Source organism: Branchiostoma lanceolatum, chromosome 8 (genome assembly GCF_035083965.1).
Source record: "Branchiostoma lanceolatum isolate klBraLanc5 chromosome 8, klBraLanc5.hap2, whole genome shotgun sequence".
NCBI classification, from domain to species: domain Eukaryota; kingdom Metazoa; phylum Chordata; class Leptocardii; order Amphioxiformes; family Branchiostomatidae; genus Branchiostoma; species Branchiostoma lanceolatum.
Window position 1 is genome coordinate 11,206,658 of NC_089729.1, and position 20,994 is coordinate 11,227,651.

A 20,994-nucleotide genomic window follows, 5' to 3' on the forward strand; every position below is an offset into this window, starting at 1 on the left:
GCAAAGTTTCCGAAATACGTATCAATACCTTAAACACGACAAAATATTTCGGGAAGCTTTCAGATTCCATAAAGGTAACTGAAAGAAAAATCAAACCTTTCCGGACGATTTAGGCATTTGTATATGTGACTTAAAACAACGGGTATATTTACGTATGTTTTACATGTGTATTTAAATATGCCGTACAGATAAGATTGTATCTTCCAGAACGTTTTCGGAACTGCTGTACTTTCCTTTTCATAACAGTAGTACAGTTTTATGCTATAACTGAAAACATCGTGTTTCTCTATTAAGTTTTATATATTTATCACACTTCCCGCGGCTCAGACAGACACAGCGATCTTTTATTTTGGATGGCTTCTCAAAAAACATACGGCATCTCTCCTACTTCTTTAAAATGAATAACATTAGCCTACTAGTAAGACCTCAAAGTTCAATGTTTTATTTTTCATTGTGAAGTTTTTCTTATATAACTATCGAAAATTATTTCTCTGAATTAGGTGCCGTCGTGTACACACTTACATGGGCGCGACTGTGTACAGAAATATTAGTCGATATTGTTTCGAAGGCTTCTACCAAAACAAACGGCATATTTCCTACTTCTATAAACAACATATACAACAAGCGGCCGAGACCTTGCTCCCTAAGCTTATATGACCCGTTTACCTTTACGAAATGTTGCGTTTTAAACAAACGGCATATTTCCTACTTCTATAAACAACATATGCAACAAGCGGTCGAGACCTTGCTCCCTAAGCTTATATGACCCGTTTACCTTTACGAAATGTTGCGTTTTAAACAAACGGCATCTTTCCTACTTCTATAAACAACATATACAACAAGCGGCCGAGACCTTGCTCCCTAAGCTTATATGACCCGTTTACCTATTGGAAATGTTGCGTTTTTAACAAACGGCATCTTTCCTACTTCTATAAACAACATATACAACAAGCGGCCGAGACCTTGCTCCCTAAGCTTATATGACCCGTTTACCTATAGGAAATGTTGCGTTTTAAACAAACGGCATCTTTCCTACTTCTATAAACAACTTATACAACAAGCGGCCGAGACCTTGCTCCCTAAGCTTATATGACCCGTTTACCTATAGGAAATGTTGCGTTTTTAACAAACGGCATCTTTCCTACTTCTATAAACAACATATACAACAAGCGGCCGAGACCTTGCTCCCTAAGCTTATATGACCCGTTTACCTATAGGAAATGTTGCGTTTTAAACAAACGGCATCTTTCCTACTTCTATAAACAACTTGTACAACAAGCGGCCGAGACCTTGCTCCCTAAGCTTATATGACCCGTTTACCTATAGGAAATGTTGCGTTTTAAACAAACGGCATCTTTCCTACTTCTATAAACAACATATAAAGCAAGCGGCCGAGACCTTGCTCCCTAAGCTTATATGACCCGTTTACCTATAGGAAATGTTGCGTTGTAAACAAACGGCATCTTTCCTACTTCTATAAACAACATATACAACAAGCGACCGAGACCTTGCCCCCTAAGCTTATATGACCCGTTTACCTTGAGGAAATGTTGCGTTCTAATGTTATTTCTTCATTGTAAAGTCTTTCCTGTATAACTGTCGAAAATCATTTCTCTATATTAGGTGCCGTCTTGTTCACACTTACATAGATGCGACGGGCATGGGTAAAAAAATCCTAGTCGATGTGTTTTAAGAGGCTTCTCCAAAAACAAACGGCATCTTAACTACTTCTATAAACAACAAATGTATTCGCTGTGTCTAGTTCCGTGTTCTTTAAAAAGCCTTCGCGTGCACATATGTGACATATGTATTTGGGCGGGTGGGCAACTGTCTTTACACCGTAAAATACCGGAGAGATCCCACTTGTGTGTTTCCTAGGCTTTGAGTGGTTTCTCTTTGTTTTGTAACTGTCGCTCCAAATGGTTTTGAGAAATGGGTTCATTTTCAAGCGCAGTCTTTTTTGTATTTATTCACTGTTAATCTAGGATCTAGCTGCGAACAAGCCGTTACCCAAGATAAGATAATGATCAGCGCCCCCACCACCAGTATCTCCAGCTGTGTACCATGTGACAGGGTATTACCCAATGACAGACAAGTGGGATTTTCAAATTTTACCGGGTCTGCGAAAGGAATCAAGTTGTTTTTCCGACTGGCGTCTGTTCGAGGAGAAGTACTGCATTTACTTTTGTTCGAGACTCTGCTTTTACCACGGTTCTTGGGACATAGATCCGGGGACGGAATGAACGCAAGAATAGGACATGGATATAATTCTGTACAAGCTGATGGGATGGAGAGCCGATTTGAAGAAGAACACGGCACAGAACGGGGAATTCACGACCGCATTGTATCATTCTGACAGGGAGAACCTCCTTTGTTCTGCCCTGTAAGTTGACCAAGCTTCGCGTCCTATACAGCACGAGTCATAACGTCCTTGCTTTAACGGTTGGAGTCACAGCGGATCTTAACTCTTGCGGTGGCCAGTGTGCTCTTTTTACCTTACCATCGACGTGTTACCCGACACTGGAATCGGAACTGCGGACTCGGATACCGGCATAGAATCGTGAGGGGAGATTGCACATCCACTGCGATTGTCACGTCGACATCAACATCGAATGCAAGTTCAGAATAAAAGACGATGAGGCCACAATGATACATAGTAGGTATAATTTGACCCCTATGATAAATGCGGAAAGTTTACAACACCATCAACCTGCTGAAAGACAACTTAAAACTCGGAATATGCACCTTATAGTCATCTTAATGTACACTTATACGAGTCGTAAAAAGGCTTCAAGAAGGAAAATACGGCAGCTTTAAACACGTCTTAATGGTGTTTTACCAAGTATTTATGGCAACTTTAAGCAGATAGGCATTTATTCATGCCTTAAAACCATCTTAATACACTCGTATATGAATCTTAAGAAGGCTTCAAGAAGAAAAAAACGTAAATTTTAAAACACGTTTTAAGAGTGTTTTAAAAAGTATTTATGACAACTTTAAGCAGCTGAAAGGCAACTGTAAAGATGAAATATACGGATATATCCGCACCTTTTGATAATATTTACACACACGTAAAGGGGTCATAAAGATGTTGAAAGAAAAGAAAACGTCATCTTTACATAAATTTAAACGTTTTTAATCATTATTTACGATATATTTAGATTGCTTAAAGGCTACGTGAAAAACGGAAATTACGGATGTATCCGCATCTTTTGTTCATCTTTACACACACGTATATTAGTCGTAATGATGCTTAAAGAAGAAAAAACCGTCATATTTACATAAAATATAAACGTTTATTAATCATTATTTACGATATCTTTAGACTGCTTAAAGGCTACGTGAAAAACGGAAATTACGGATGTATCCGCGCCCACGGAAAGACCACGTAACGACGATCTTTACGTACTCGTATAAGAGGCGTATAGATGCGTAAATTAGGAAAATACGTCGACGTTAAGTACTGTTTAAGCATCCGTAAATATCGTTTTTCGTGCCGTGTAAGTTGCATGACTCATTTTATTTTGCATGTCAGCTTTCTTTTCTAGGTACTGTTATGATTTGATACGATTGTTGCACGAGTAGTCTTTCAGATTTGTTGAAATCATATCGTAGCTTTTAAACATCTAGGTTTCACTGCAAATCTGATTGTCAGTCTATGACATTTTATGGAATTTCCCCGTACTTTCAACTCGTTTTTGAGGAATCCGACTTCGCGATAGCTTGAATTTTTTTCGATATTCTCTACATCACCTTTGTACCATGAACACCAATAAAATCTGTTAGTAGCCTTGAGCTTCATACTTGTTGTGGTCTACTGTTTGTTGGTCTACTGTTTGTTTGTCAAAATGATAAATGATAAAGTCTGCGTAAGTTGACAGTCATCATATATATAAAAGGGTTTCACACCTAGGTAACGTTACCTCAACAATCACTTAACCGAACAAACAGTATTCTATTTTTGAAACGTTTAAATTTCAATCTGCAAACAGAAAAAAAGATAATTGTAGTAGCTTTCAGCTAGTTGGGTAGCCATGGTTTTGTGTCTTTATATAGCCAAACAAATAGATCAAATCAACAGCTACCATATACGAGCTCGAGGTCGTCATTACTCTAAAATCTGAGAAAAGGTTTCCGATGCGAGACCACTGTACAACGCCACCCAGCGGACCCACCATGTCGTGCACCGTGGTGCAGCTGATTCAGTAGTCTGCATGGAGATTTATAATCCCTTGTTTTGAACAGAACAGTGATGTATCAAATTCGGAAAATATTATCTCTGTTATGAGCCGCAAAGCAAATGTAATGGGGCTCTATGTATGTAAAAAAACACACACACAAAATAGACGTGGTCGATGGAAGGGGGGGGGGGTAGACTTTTATGGGCAGAAAAGATTCCCTAATAGCTTAGTCACCAGTTAGAAATCCTCCGCCCCCTTCAGTGCGGCGTTCAGCAAGATATACAAAGCCCACATAGTGAAGGCGTCTGCAAGGCAAGCTCATGTTCAAGGCCCTTATTCCTTATCTAAGGCCAGACACAATCCGACAAGTGCATACTTTGAGGAAAGCACTACGTGTCCATTTTTACGCCTGGAGAAGTTTCCTCTAACCCTGATATTTCGATTTGCTCACAACGCGTGTCCCCTAGCTCAACCTGGGCACCTGATTTTAGGGACCGATCAGGAATAAACCTGTATGGGTGTGGCTAGCTGGGTGTGACTGAGAACCGTGGTCGCCTTATTCTCAAGATTAGCTACGAATCCCGTTAGTTCACTCAGAGCAAGGACAGTAACGTTATATATAGTGTAAATGTACTTTGTACCATGTACAATTGTCGTGCAATAAAGTTCTTCTATAAAGATGTAATATCCTTGCTCAGAGTCACAAAATTTGTATTGACAAATTATACTACACACAGCTTGCGCCCTGAATAAAAAAGGCAAAGAAATCTTCATCGACCGCTTGGTACATCGTCCTTTGATTGGGATAAATAGGATGTATTTCAGGAATGTAAGGTGCAATAGCATATCCTCTTTTCTATACTTAGCACCCCTTTGCTTGCGGAGAGAGAGACAGGATGTCGTCTGCAAAGTGGAAGCAACCACCTACTTCCTTCGATTTTGTTTTTTCAGCATAAAACAACGATTTTGCAAGCATACGTTTGAAGAGCCCTTTCGCGGTTGCAAATGTATATTCCCTTGATGAAGTAATGTATCGGATATTTCGACCCCTTTCAGGACAATAGTGGATGCACCCCAACAGTAACGATTGACCCCGCCCCACCAGACAAAGTGGTCTCGTCCCGAAGGTCAACAGGGCATTATCAGCCGGGGAGCCCAGAACATTACCTTATTTGGTCATGTCTTGGGCACCTTGCGCTGGATATGAATAATAATCAGCTGATCATATGATGCTGTAATTCCAATCTACCAAAGAAAGGTCAACATTTGCGCACGATATGTGATTGTTTTGAGGGTGTATAGCCGTCATTAGGTGAATGCTTTCAGAAGATGAGGTAAAATTTATGATTACAAGAATGGGTCGTCTGCAACTTGTTTTGTGGCGCGGGAAAATCGTCCGTAACTGAAGGGGCGTGGCCTGGAGGAAAAAATACCATGACAGGTGCTGGATAACAGGTCGCTCACTACAGCTATGACACCTGTTTTTCAAAATATTCAAGGCAAAGAGATCTGATTTACGAAGTTCTATGTGTGGACTTATGTATTGTGAGGATTCGGGGCCACATTTCTCAAAATAAAGCTATGTATAAGGCGAATTCCACAGAATTCGTGGCTTGGTAGCTAGCATATCCTGTACAAATCATCATTCTTTGGACTTACACACACGTCATTAGCAAGATCACACAGAGAACAGAGGTGTATATATCATGGGCTATAATGGCTTTTTACTGAGAATTCTGACAGGAAACATCGCCTGACTATGACGTGGGCTTTACAGAAAGAATGTCGAGTCCGTGTCAACGTCCGCTAGGTAACCCCAATTCGGAGCGTATGGTTGGTGTCTTGGCGATTACGCCATACAGTACTAGTCTGAATAAAGGGGCGTCAACTGGAAAAACTATACAGCCATTCCTTAGTTACTTTGCACATTTTCATCAATGTGTCGAGTCTTTTTCCCAAGTAAATATCTTTCCCTTGGACAGTCCTGACTAGCTCGACACGGTGACGCCTGTGTAATATAAATAACGTACGTTGCAAAATGCAATACCTGCCGCCTTGCTTGACCCAGTTACGGGTAACACGATACTTGAATTGAGGCAGCTGGTTCAAACGAGAACAAATTTGTGGGATTGCAATATGTTTTGAAAGCTAGAGAGCCCCTTTTTTCAATCTCTGTTGTTATTAATTCTAAGCGTGTATACAGACACTTGCAAAGGCCCCCCTCCCCTGAATAGCCTTATCAAAGTAATATTATTTCATTGCTACGCCTCTAGATAGGACTGTATTTGTCTAAGAAAATGTCCACCGTATTCAATGCCATTAGAAAGTAAGAGGACTAGCAATTGGTCTGTCAGCCTTTCTGTGTTTTAACATTATGACTCAGAAGCCTATGAAATAGGATAAGCCATGACAAGTAGACGAAAAGATTGCAGACGACAAAAATATACCTGTTCTTAGGGCGATACCATGTGGACAATCTATAGGGGGTCAATGGATACCTGGAAGATGTCTGTTCCTCACCCATAAAGTACTGTCTTGTAATAATTTTGCTACTTCAATAAGAAGTTTATTGTAAGTTCATGTCCGTGGGCTAATTGCAAATACATGGTAAAAACATAGGGAAAAACATACATGCGTCAGTAAACTGTGTCTGACTTTGTTGTAACAATAGGCTACTGGTACTAAATACAATTGTTGGCTATATCTAAGTAGCTGGGTTTGACTTCTTTTTTGGAGGCAGTGGAAGACGAAAAGTCCCACTTTTTCTAGTATTTGTGGGTTCTGTGATTTCAAGAGAAAGGTAGCCTTTATAATAGCCATTCGATCACTGTACATCTTTTTTTTAATTGCCGAACTTGACATTCAAAATGGAGCAGGGCTTGTGAAGGGGATATCTAAGCACCCCCCCCCCCCTTCTACATGTCGGACGCAACCAGTGAAAAATGGCGGACTGAAGTTGGTAACTTTTTAACCCAGATGTCAATCCGCAAGACGTCATCCGCGCGGCGTCTTCGTCATATTAATCAGCTGACGTAATTGTTTTGTCTTCCCTTGCCCAGGAGTTGTAAACATATTTTCATTAGGTGTTGGTCTTCTTGCGTATCCTTTTTCACCGCGTGGATACATTAGTAACGTTATACGAAGCAACCAACGTCATAAAGGTCCACACCTGTGCATTAATAAATTACATCTTTCTTACGCTGATTTTTTTTTTCAAAACAACTTAAGCTGGGAGCCAATATGCAACTACAAGTATAGATTTGTATACACACACACGCGCGCATACACACACACACACACACACACACACACACACACACACACACATACATACACGCACGCACGCACACGCACACACACACGTACACATACACGCTGAGTTGTATTTTTCTTTTCGTTATTCTTGACGTCAAATTTTTTACGGTGGTGCACAAATCAATACATGGTCCCGTTTGAAAGTCCGCAATATAATTGTTGCGAAATTCATACATGCATATGTTATTGATTTTACACCAAAGTATCGGTCATGTCAATCATTCTATTCTAAATCGGAGACGACCTTGCATTTACCTGCTGTTAACTTCTACGTCGACATCACCTGACTATTACACAGTCTGTAGCTATGTATATTACTAGCTTATTTACCAAGTATAGCCGTGATAGCCACGAGATCGTGAGACATCTACTGGGACCAAAGTCCGCTTTTGTTGTTATAATACCACATGTACAGGTGGTACGTTGTGGGGGCCTGTCAACTTTGATATCGCCCATAACGCTCAAATCGTACACATTGGCACTGGCAGCTTTTTCAACGGATGGCATTGCGCAAAGAGGGATATCTACAAAAATGCACTACTTCGGAGAGTGCTTATTCTTCTTATTAGCATATAGTTGTGCTATGTTTTTAAATCAAAAGTGAGTGACATATTACATTGTCATCCAATACTACTACACCATCTTGTATTAGATAGATTAGCCTAATAGAACTCTAGTTATGTACCAGTAGATACCATACTTTGTACCTTGTACGATAAATTTATCATCATATTCGGTAAAATGCTTCCTCTAAAATTAATAATGGTACTTGTGACACGACAAAAAAACGCAGTTTCGATGGAGGATATATGTATCATTTCAAGTGTTTTCTCCCTTCCTTTACATACATTGAGTCGTTGATCAGTCCGAACTGCGTCAACCGAGTATCAAGACAGAAGACTAAACTTTAATAGCCAGGGCGTTCCCCCTTTTTCCCACGAAGAACCACACCCATTTGTCCCTCACCACCTTAAAACGTATCACAGCTACGCCCAATTACAACCTTAATTGGACTTTTGAGCCCAGGCATTGCCCCTTGAATAGGTGTTCCCCTTCGGGTCGATTGCCTGGTCGTTTTTAGTGCCCATTAGTAATGTTTGGGCTTGGCGTATCTATTCCAATGGAATGGCAAGCATACGCCCATTCTAAAAAGTTAAGTATTCTCCAAGCAAAGGTTTCGGTCGGGGGCTTAGCCAGCATAGCAGGCTCTCCGGGCCTTTTGGGGGGTTATAATACACTTTTCAGTGCTGATAACTTATTTTTGTACTGGTTCGTTTGTGCAGCCAGCCCGTAACCATTAGGCCCGTAGATGACAAAAGTGTATTATACCCCCCCCCCCCCCCCCCCCCCAAAAATGCCCAGAGAGCCTGCTATGGAGGCTAGGGGGCTAGTAGCGGCCGCTAATTCTTTCGAATGTAGCCAGCTGTAAGAAATCGCGGTCACTACTATCCTCCCGACCGAAACCTATGCTTGGAGTAAGTTTACAGCGGATGAGCCTAGAAGGAGATGTTGGGAAGGCAACTCTTTGGTCCCCTGACCGGCCAGTACGGTCGCGGAAGCATCGACCTAATTACCTTAGACTCTACCAGTCTCAACGGGACGCTGGGAAAATAGTAGAAATTGGCCAAATAGAGTCAACTGTATGAAGGGAGTCAGCTATGGAGATAGGGTCAAATATTGCAACCCTGCGGATGGGAATGTTATCCTCCATGGCCAAAGTCCTCAATATGACAAATGGCAAATGTTCTCAATATGACTATAGCCGACGCGGTTAGTCTGGTAGAGACTCTAATTACCTGGTCTCTAACTCATTTGGAATTCGGGAAGTCCGTGGAATGTTCCACAAAATGTGTGGGGTTGAAGTTAATGAAATAAGCGCATTCATGGTAAAATGAAAATGATACATGCATATTACATGAACACCTTCCCTGAATGTTTGACTAAAAGATCCAACAGACATTTAAAGCGGTTTTCTTTTATTCCCGATATTAAATAATAATTTTACAGTTCATGGGGCAACTGCAAAGTTGGCACAACCCAAAGACATCCCTAGGTGCCATTTCCGGACGTTAGTTGGTCATCCGCAAATTTGATTACGAGATCAGCATTAAAAATGTGTCACTCTTTTGAATAATGGGAACAATTTGAATATGCGTTTCGATTAAAACTCCAAAATTTTCCAAAATGGTGACGGTACAACGTTCAAAAAGCTGTGCTGGAAATCTTCTGAAAACAAAAGTTTTGCTTATTGACATTCACACTACTCTCCAAGCAGAGGAGTGGGTCCGGCAGGTTTTTGGCGTGTTTTTAGGTGTTTTTGTCGGGCTATCTACTTTGTCATGGTTTCTTTATTATAGAGATAAAGAAACCATGACAAAGTAGATAGCCCGACAAAAACGCCTAAAAACACGCCAAAAACCTGCCGGACCCACTCCTCTGCTTGGAGAGTAATTCACACAGCTTTTGTGACTTTTTGCAGACCTTTCCTTGAATTCCACAGCAGCTAAACGCAAAGGTGCTGCCCTGAGAGGGGTCGTATCAAGTTGCAAGTTGTTTATATTGAAACTTCCCTACGCGGGCGTCCAACGCTTTTGCTTCACATCCCACCCACCTTTCAAAAGCCCTTGCTTTGACACAAAAATAAACAAGCGAGTTTTCCTTCAGGGATGGCTGGTATTTTCTAGCCCCCTCCCCCAATAAAATCATTCATTACTCACGGAAACTGAGAGTATACGATATCAGCAAAATACCACGTGAATTAATCATCAAATTCGTAAAGAGAAACGGAATAATCAATGTAATCTCCAAGCAGACGTAGGGATGACAACAAATTCGTTCGGGAAACGTCACAATGGTAGAGAAACGTCACAATTTCACAACTTCTGTAGAGAGATTTAATAGGGCCATTGCCCTTTGTATGTTGAAAACGATTTTCTTTGATGATATTCAAGCACATATTAATCATTCTATTTGTTACCTTTTTTATCCGACGAGACAATTATCATTTAATATTGTCTAGAGCAGTTTGGCAACAACAATAACAAATGTGCATGAATTTCAAAATATCAACAGAAAAGAGTCTACATCGAAGCCTAGTTTTTCTTTATTTTTTCCATGTTCAGTTGGAAATATTTACTTGGATGCGATTTTTCTACTAGTACTCTTTGGACTCACTGCAAATTAATTCATTGTCAATGTCGGGTACTTTTTACAACAAAGAATGCCTGTAAAACACTATCTGGTTGAATAAACAACGACTAAGCGCGACTTTAAAATGCACAGATGGGGCCAATGCTAGCTTGTATTGTGACGGTCCCAGGTGTACCAGCAAATTGCATAAAAAAAGGAGGTATAGACGTCGCAAATTGGAATAAATGCCCGTCTAGGGATATAAAACTCCAACGACATTTTCTGACGTCATCTTTGATACCCGTTACTTCCTTTCTCTCTCCCAAGCGTTTGCGTATCGTTGATTCGAAAGAATTTCTGGAATTCCTAAGTTGCAATAACGATTTCTTTGTGCCAGATGGACTTGCGGATGTGTAGATATTGTCAGAATCGGCGAGTCGTGTTTACAAATCGCAGGCTTCGGGTCTGCGATGGGAAAACAATGGCCAGCTATTCAGGCAAGTCAGTCTGTGACGTTACGCCCCTCTTTGCAACTACATTTTTCTTCGCCCAAATGTTACAATTCTAACTTATCTAGCTATGCCTTGTCATACATATTATTTTATTAGATTGCATGAAAAATAAAAGCTCTGGTTGCTTGAAATAAATGGTTAGAAATGGCTCTCCCCCCTTCTATGTACGATAATCTGTTCCACTGGTGAATCAGCTGGGACCCACGTGGCTCGAACAGGCCTTCCATGCTCTGACCAATCAGCACCCCGGATTGCCGGCATGACCATATTTGGGAGAGATTTCCTAGAAGAAGGGTGGAGTTGGGTATAAAAAGGGAGCCGGCAAAATTGATTTGCGTGCAGACGACTGGATCGTGCAAGAAGGACACTACGACTTTTTTTGGTAAGAGTTTCTTCTTAATTTTACCTCAGGATGTGCCTCAAATTTTGCAAAATGGTTTCCTAACCTTAGCTTAGACCCTCAATATAGCTTAAGGCGATGTGTAGTTGGGTGAGTAACAATTAGGAGCTAAATTTAGGTGCCATGTGGGACTCAGTCAACGGACGTTTACAAAGCCGGTTCTTTTTCCATTCATTTGAATTCTCATGTCTTGCCAGCGTCGTTGTCATACATTTCTTACCTTGCTCATAGGATTAGAATTTAGCAGCGAGTCAGGTTATATTGAATATGGTCTGTAGTATTGTCTGGTTTAAGTTTTTTTGGTTATTTTTGTGATTTATGGACACTTTCTTGTGAGCCACTTCCCGATGGCGTGTCTAACAAAAAATATGGTGACCGTTATGGCTCACGGCGAGGGCCCCGCTATAATAATTATGCTACAAAACCGGTCCACACTTTAGCATTTAGAGTTAGAAACAGTCTCTGAATTTGCCTTTGTGGTGGGGGAAGGTAGATTTTCTTACTCTGAAACGCCTGTACCAAGTAACCGCTAGTTAGAAAGAAAATGGAACCTGACACGTGGCTTGTTCCTCTTTCTTCTTCAGTTCTTTTTTTTACGACATAAGTTCCTCTCGGACTGCATAACCATTGTTTTGCAGTAAGCAAAATTCTCAGTTTCACAACGCTGTGCACTACGATTTTATTTCGAATTGCTCCGTCGCTTAGGCTAGCCCAACATGTCTTGTAACACTCTTCTGACATCTCAAAAATTTAACGACCTCCCTTTTCCTGTCTCCTCGATCTTGTGAATGAAAAGCCGTTGACAGGTTGAAAATTCCTCGTCCCCAAATTTGGACAGGGCGGGAAAAACGCAACTTAGTGTTACGACAACAAGGGCTTGGCCCCGTCTGCCCCTTGCTGTCTGTTTGAAATATTTTAAATTCGTCGCCACGATAACGGCTCAACCGCCAGTGCAACTTGAGGTCTGCAACCGAATAGACAGTCGGTCCAGACAGTTCCCTTAGCAACGATATTATATCATTTTCTGGTCGATGCAGGCTTTCATAATCTGTCTAGCGTGTAATTTTGTGGACCTATGACGATTTGAAAGAGACGATTACGCAAAAATGTAACTGTAATCATTGAGTTCGAATGCTGGTAGAACGGGTATTCTTAATCAAAAATAGTGAAACATAGCACCGCCGCTTTTATACTTTTGCACGGGTGATAGTCGCTTCCCCCGGGCTAGATGCGATCATCGCTTCACCTTTTCACAGGATTTGCCCATATATGGTCACCTATCGAGTGCTTCCCGCCAGTGGGTGATGAATATATGAATGAGGAAGGAACAAAGGGAGGAAATAACGTTCCCGTGCATGTTGCGCTACGGGCTGTTCATCGTGTCCCAAATGTGTGCCTGTAAAGAAAGAAGAAATGTCTCCATGTCGGTCAGGACTGTGATAAATGCACAAAAATGTCGCACTCTGGTCCTAATTTATCTGCTAACATATGTTGTACATAGCCGTGGATTGTTTCACATCTGGTGTAGCTACACCAATATTGGGCTTGCCCAGTACACGCCATGAGTAAGCAATGCTGCCATTGTGTAAACATGGGGGCATCCCTCCGCAGGACCATATATGGGCAAAATTTGTCTCACCTGAGCTAGGGCTGCTGATATTGTGATAAGCCCGGATTTGCATACTATAGGATGGGTGTGGTCACACATATTCATGGTTGTGAAGAGTAAATAACGGTAACGTTAGCAGCCTTTTGTTCTCTGCATTGTCATTATGCAGTTAATTAGTTTTTTCTAAGCTTTTCTTTCACCTCTGTATTTATTTGAACATTGTGTGATTTTTGTTAACCAAAAAAGTGGCAGTGTTATAGTGTTCTGCATTATTGTCTAGATTTGCTCAGCTTATAAATTTGATTATGAGTGTGGAGAGGTATTTTCCTCTAGTAAAAGTAGGTTGTCAGAATGTTCCTGAAAATGGTGGGAAGACTTCCTCATTCCTGGCTGTGAGTCATGGCTGGCTGCTTAGATGACATGTCAGAAGGGGAAGTGGCTAGTAAGTGGGGGCAGGAAGGGCTTCCCCTGACATCTGATGTCCAAATTTGGTCCTGGCTCTTTGCCCTATAAGGCTTTGGGTGTTTCCTTATATGGTCATCACCTTTGTGGTGATTGGTGATTCAGGGAAGTGACGTCATCCAACCACTCACCATATCCACTGGTGTCTCAGTGCTTATAAGCAGTGCGCGCCCAGCTTCCCTCATTCATTCGGTGCTCTTGCTTTGCTGCTACAGGTTCCCTGTGAAGTGACGACACAACTAGATTTACCATGGACGATGATGTTGCAGCGCTGGTTGTGGACAATGGCTCCGGTATGTGCAAGGCCGGTTTCGCCGGAGACGACGCTCCCCGTGCCGTGTTCCCCTCCATCGTGGGACGGCCACGCCATCAGGTAAGCATTCAGTTCACTTTGGTTTTACCTTTAAGAACATACTTCAACTTTTTAGAATTTACTTCAACTACACTGTCACTGATGGAAAGTAATGCATGCTACCTGAAACGTCTGGATGTTCCCAAAATCTATCCAGTTGCTTGATTATCTGTTAGTGTTACCTTGTGTAATGTAATGCTACATCAGAAATTGGGTGTAAATTCTGTAGTGTTTCTAATTGTGTGTGAATATCTTTTATTAAGTCTTGCTGCTTCTTATGGTTTAAAAAACAGGAAGTACCAAGCCCACAAACATGCTCAGCCATTTCCTGTTCCTTGTAACAGATCTTCTGCCAGTTCCTAATCTTGTTCCTTGTCCCAAACAGGGTGTGATGGTTGGCATGGGCCAGAAGGACAGCTATGTCGGTGATGAGGCCCAGAGCAAGAGAGGTATCTTAACACTGAAGTACCCCATCGAGCATGGTATCGTCACCAACTGGGACGACATGGAGAAGATCTGGCATCACACCTTCTACAACGAGCTGCGTGTCGCCCCTGAGGAACACCCTGTGCTGCTGACTGAGGCCCCACTGAACCCCAAGGCCAACAGGGAAAAGATGACACAGGTGAGAACCAATTTTCTGTCAAAGATGAAAGATCATTTTTTAAATTTTAACTGTTCAGGCAATTTATGAAGTATGGTTACAAAGTGCCACGTGAATAGTGACTGATCCAATTTTCCCCTTTGTTGCTTCTACAGATTATGTTCGAGACCTTTAACAGCCCAGCTATGTACGTTGCCATCCAAGCCGTGCTGTCCCTGTACGCATCCGGTCGCACCACGGGTATCGTTTTGGATTCCGGAGATGGTGTGTCCCATACCGTGCCCATCTACGAGGGTTACGCCCTGCCCCACGCCATCCTCCGTCTGGACCTGGCTGGACGTGATCTGACAGACTACCTCATGAAGATCCTCACAGAGCGTGGCTACAGCTTCACAACCACTGGTAGGTTTCTAACTTTTTTTTGAAACGTTAATGTTCATTTGTGTGTGTTCAATGTTTAACTTAGCTCTTCATGAGCTGTAAATTCACAATTCAAATGTTAAATATGACATTGCTGACCCATTGGCTGCATGTTTCCTCGGAAATTAAATGATTTCATGTCCCATTGCAGCTGAGAGGGAAATCGTCCGAGACATCAAGGAGAAGCTGTGCTATGTCGCCCTGGACTTCGAGCAGGAGATGTCCACTGCTGCCTCCAGCTCCAGCCTGGAGAAGAGCTACGAGCTGCCCGACGGACAGGTCATCACCATCGGCAACGAGAGGTTCCGCTGCCCCGAGTCTCTCTTCCAGCCTTCATTCCTCGGTAAGCACCAATGTCTTGTTCAGTAAGAGTAGAATGATAAAAGCTCACTTTATTGAAAAGACAGAACATTTGTAAATATTAATTGTGATCCTTTTTTTATGTATTGATTCGCCCTTCTATTTGTATTCATTATTGTTGCTTCCTCTCTCAGGAATGGAGTCCACTGGTGTCCACGAGACAACCTACAACTCCATCATGAAGTGCGACATCGATATCAGGAAGGACCTGTACGCCAACACCGTGCTGTCCGGCGGCACCACCATGTTCCCCGGCATTGCTGACCGTATGCAGAAGGAGATCACCGCCCTGGCACCCAGCACCATGAAGATCAAGATCATCGCTCCTCCCGAGAGGAAGTACTCTGTCTGGATCGGCGGTTCCATCCTGGCCTCCCTGTCCACCTTCCAGCAGATGTGGATCAGCAAGCAGGAGTACGATGAGTCCGGCCCATCCATCGTCCACCGCAAGTGCTTCTAAACTGGAACTAAGTTAGGACTAAAAGCTACAGGGAGCTTGTCAGGAGCTAAGGATGGCAAGTTGCAATGGAGATAGACATGGCTCGAGCGTGTACATGTAGAAGCCAGGACAAAACAAACCTGACCGTTCCTATCTTTGCGGTCAGGCCATTTTTTTTACTAACATTGTTCACTAAAATGGGCATTGGACAGCCAGCATATTACATGATGTTCGTGGGTGCACAGAGTAGCAAGGGATAAAAAAATAACCTAGAAAGTTTGGCAATCATTTAAAGTGAAGGCAATAACTTCTGTTAACTGTCTATAAAAAGTACATTTATATTCTGGTGACATTCCTTGCCTCACTGAAGTTTATTTGTCATTCCAACCTTTTGTACATTCCTCTTGAAAGTTATACATTACCAAGAATTCTTGCAACATTCCTATGTCAAGATTGTTTTAAAAGCACTTCTCTTAGAATCATAGCTCTAGTGTGTTATCAAGAATTGTTTGAAATTTTGTATGTGCCAATAGTATTGTCAGCAAACAAACACGGTATCTTTGAAATATATCCCTTATTTTTGATGGAAAAGCTCACAAAGAGGTGAAGTTGAAAGCAGTCCATCTGCAATGCTGTTATCACCGGTATGAAGGAATAAAAAGATGATCTTTTGGAAAGGACAAGTGTCTGTTGTTTGATGTTTGAATAGTTGTTTAGAAGACGTCGTTGTGTAAAAAAAAAAAGATACATTGCTAGTTGGAATCAGGAACACTTACACTAAGTACCTTGAGTAGCCCTTTTAAAAATGTTTGGTACTGCTAGATACAAAGATTTTTTTTCCTTGGCCCTCCGCACCCTTGCCTGCATCAGTAACTTTTCAGGAAAAATGATGACTTTTTCCCCAGTACCTATTGTGGTGACAAAGGCCCAATTTACACTGTTTTTAGTCGACTCAGAAAATGCATGCCATAACCCCCCCCTCCCCCTAATACTTAATACACCCCGACCAATCAAAACATGTGAATCGCATTGAAACTCAGATTCGTATCAGGCATGTCCTGACAAATTGCTGTCTAACTTGCGTTAACGACTACATCTGACCAAAGAAACTCGCCAGTGAGATGGTGGAGGCGTCAGCTTCTAAAAGACATTTTCAGGTTGACAATTTTGGCACTTTGGAAGTGATTGAATCCGCCTGCGATTTAATGTTTAGAGAAAAGTAGTACAAACATTCAGAGAAAAGTAGTAGAAACTTTTTAAACGTTAAATCGGGGGCGGATTCAATCACTTCCAAAATTGTCAATCTGAAAACGTCTTTGGAAGCTGACACCTTCCACCATCTCACTGGCGAGTTTGTTTGGTCAGATGTAGTCGTTAACGCAAGTTAGAAAGCGATTTGTCGGGTCATGGCTGATACGAATCTGTGTTTCAATGCGATTCACATGGTTTGATTGGTCTGGGTGTTAATAGGGAAAGTTGCACAAATGCCAAGCTGTTCAACTGCAGTAATAATCTCGTCTAACTTAACTTTTAGATTTACAAACTGTCAACACAGCAGCCTTATAGCCTGGCTACCATCCACCATAGTCATCTCTGGCTCAATCTTTTTCGCTTGCTATTAAACCACAGAGTTGTCAGGCAGAAAAGATTGAGCCAGCGGTTACAATGGAGGATGGTACCCAGGCTACAGCAGCCTACAACTTAGTACAAGGTTCATTCTGGAATTCTAGCAAAAACTGCAATGCCTGATACAGTGCACTGTAAATATATAGTGAGTGACAGGCTTTGTACAATATTATTCAGGAACAGGTATGAAATTCCAAAATGAAAGCTCAGCTGACCTAAAAAAAATTCTACCACCAATCCGATCCTTTTAAGATAGTACATATTAGCAATATATAAAACTTGGACATACGTCATAAATATATATATATATGGCTTTCAAATAATTGTCGAAGTATCTGAACCAATGAACTGGTTTTGTACATAATCGCACATTTAGCTGATACACAGTAGTAGGGGTATTCTTTCGAAAAGTGTAAAGGCTTTCATCGGTTTGAAATAAAACAGGGATGCAACCATCCCCAAGCATTTTGCATGAACTAGAAGCAGGTAAGTTTGACTTGTAAGTTGTAACTAAGTTTTCTTTTGGAATGATCTTGAATTAAAAAAAAAACATTTATAAGACATGTTTCTGATATTTGTGAAGATAGCCTTTTTGAACCCATTCTAAGTTAATGTTTCAGACCAAAAAGCTAAGAATAATCTATGATAGGTAATAAAAACAAATGTTTCTGGAAGCTGATAAGATGCTTAGCCTAGATTTCGTAACTTTCAAGAAGCTTGATAATCATAGATGCACTTGCAACAAATGCTCGCATTTCGTTTGCACCGTCACTGCATTTATAGTGAAATGTATTAAAAACCTTACAAGGAGACTGACATGGAAGAGAAAGAGCGCCCCTATGCGAAGACATTGCGCACTGCAATAATTACTTTGCAGCGGTGCATTGGGCATGGCCATGGGGTTATTATATGTGTTCCATTGTCCTGGCATTCGGTTATTTCCAGATGTGATCTTTTTTTCCCCTCAAATTACGGCTAAGGTTAGGCGTTGTGCAATCTGAGCCTTAGTTACAACATAGACAAACGCATCTTATATACAGAGTTGTCTGAATATCGAAATTCCGAAAACAAATTTCATGAGTCTTGCATGCGTAATTTGTCTAAAAGGTGTTGCCTGTTAGGGAATATATACAGCAATAAATTTTCCATGGCAACTATTCGTGGCTCTCTTGTGATTTGTGTGGAGGTTGCGTACGTACGTACGTTTAGGGTGAAACAAGGCCAGCAGTACAGAAGCGTCATCTAGCAGGTTTGTGCAGAACCACTATAGTGTTGTGTATATAGTCATATGCTAATTACGTAGACAGGTGACCAGTACGTCGTACATACGTAAGTTCACACAACGTCAGTGTCAATGATCTTCTTTCGATCTACTAATAAAATGATAAAATCGGAAAACTTTCTTTGCATTGGGATTTAAACGGATCCAAAATGTTTCTGTTGATAATGATTGTGTCAGATAAGGTGTCATTTCAGAGCGTAATTCTTATTTCATGTGTTGGTAATGTACGAAAGTTTCATTGACATTGTATGAACACGTCCCATAATAAGAACTAGTCCCTGCTTGCGTTAGTAGCCCGGAGCCGGCGGTGAATATCAACTTTGCGCAGAGGCGATATCATAGCCGATGAGGTCCAACCGAGGCGTGATTATTGCTAGTTGAAAACTTTTCCCAATACCCCGCCTGGGGGACGTGAAATACCGTCCACTATGGCAATTTTTGTGAGCCCCTACGGGGGCACCAAATACAAACAAAGAAAAATACACACAAGTAACTAGGCTTGGAGACTGAGGACGCCACAGATTGCCTACAACAATTGATTTACTCCTCTATGGTCCCCTGTAAGCACTCTGCATAAAGTTACGCAACAGATTCATTCCTTGACAAATATTTTGTTTGACACGCAACCGCCAGGTTGCTGGCATTGTGCCCGGTTTTAAGATGTCCTCCATTCTGTCCGCCCTTCCTTTTCGTCCAAGCTGCAGATAGGCAAGACGATCCACTTTCCTCACAATGCATTTCGCCATACATCGCATGCTCATGGCTACTGTAATTGGTTAATGTCTGTAAAATGCAACTTGAATCCTTCCTCGCAATCTAAACGGCACCCGAAAAGGTTTGATCTTTACCTCGACTGTACTGATAAATAGGACAACAGTTAGCCTGACGAATCGCGCTCCTAGTGGCCAGCCGGTCCTATAACCGTCAGTAACCTCCGGCCGAGAGCTTGTGTAAATACAGGCTAGGACAATAGTGTGGCCATTAGCTATTATGCAGCAAAGGATAGGGCGGCAAATATTGTGACGGTTTTCATGCAAGATATACATATGTGACGATCGATAGGGAGGGCAGGGCGTAACGAAGTCTATACAAGTCATTACAGTGATTACACGTACAACCACCACTTCATCCTCGCCATAATCTAATGTAATGGTTGCGTGGCCAGCTTTTTTAAAAGCATTTCTTGTTTGTTTAAAGTGAAAGAATCGTGTCGTACCGTAAGATCCTAGTTTGTAAGAACTTTTTTCTAGTTTCAAATATTTAAAGTTCGGACAAGCGGAAGATATGATTTATCTGATGTCATACAGTAATACCACAACGTAACAGCCACTTCCCAATTCTGCATGTCTGTCCGACACGTCGATTGCAGTTATCGTAAATGTAGAAAGATGGCGCTGCTACACTGTGCCACAACGTTGCAGTAGGAACTCCATATAAAAGGTGGGGTCACTGTCCAGACGTCTGTCAAATAATAATTTCTTCATCATTTGATAGTGCGTGAGGGCCAACAGCGCGTTATTTGAGAATACTAGATACGGAACACTACACGCAACAGATTCGTCGACCGTTAAATTGCTTTGTTTAGTGACATTCCTCTCGAATTTCATTCAAAAATTGCCCTTTGAGAGGGTCACTGTCCACTGTCCAGTGTTGTAACAAGCGTCGCATACGCAGCGTAAGAAAAATAACTCAGTTCAGTGCTAAAAAAAAAAGGAAAATAGCGGGATTTTGGAAAATCTGACCAACTGTGACAGGCCCAAATGTTGTGCCATTGGGAAAGGCACTAAACACATATTCTTCCTCATCTAACTCTACTCGGGTGAAAATGAATGCCTAGCTACGGTTAGGGACGTCCTCGCTGTACAAAATTGGTTTGTTACACCTAAAAAGGCGGCTTATTTTACCGGTTATGCAAAGCGAATAAACAAAACTTTAAAGCTCATTCCTGCAAAGGAGGCTACAATGGCACGGGGTCGGGTCCACGTAGATATCAATACTGGCATATTTTGATATTTAAACGACTGTCCCTTCTTAAGTCATGCCATAATCCATATTTCCATTGTATACTTTCTTTCCTTCTAATTTCTCTTTCCGTCTCACTCTGTTCTCCCTCTTTCTCTCTATCCCACTCTCTCTATATCTGATATAATCTTTGAACTTTTGACCAGCAAAAAATGCACCGCTGATTTTCAAATCGCGTAGCTGTAAATCGCCACGTACGTCTAACAATGACCTGTACTTTTGGCTACGGTAGGAAAAATCAAGACTATACATGTCATAGTCATTCCGGTCATTACTTACTA

At 41.6% G+C, this 20,994-nt stretch overlaps 1 protein-coding gene and 1 non-coding gene across 2 annotated transcripts; both read left to right on the plus strand.

Moving 5' to 3' along the window:
- The first annotated feature begins 11,145 nt into the window (after positions 1-11,145).
- On the plus strand, positions 11,146-16,460 carry LOC136440777 (actin, cytoplasmic). The gene is made up of 6 exons (XM_066436885.1): positions 11,146-11,519; positions 13,824-13,981; positions 14,346-14,585; positions 14,720-14,966; positions 15,136-15,327; positions 15,479-16,460. Exons 2-6 carry the CDS (start codon positions 13,859-13,861, stop codon positions 15,802-15,804), a joined length of 1,128 nt encoding a protein of 375 aa, XP_066292982.1. The 5' UTR covers positions 11,146-11,519; positions 13,824-13,858; the 3' UTR covers positions 15,805-16,460.
- A 2,547-nt stretch (positions 16,461-19,007) lies between these two features.
- On the plus strand, positions 19,008-19,148 carry LOC136441140 (U4 spliceosomal RNA). Its single transcript, XR_010756856.1, has one exon. It is a non-coding gene; the product is annotated as a U4 spliceosomal RNA (small nuclear RNA).
- The last annotated feature ends 1,846 nt before the right edge of the window (positions 19,149-20,994 follow it).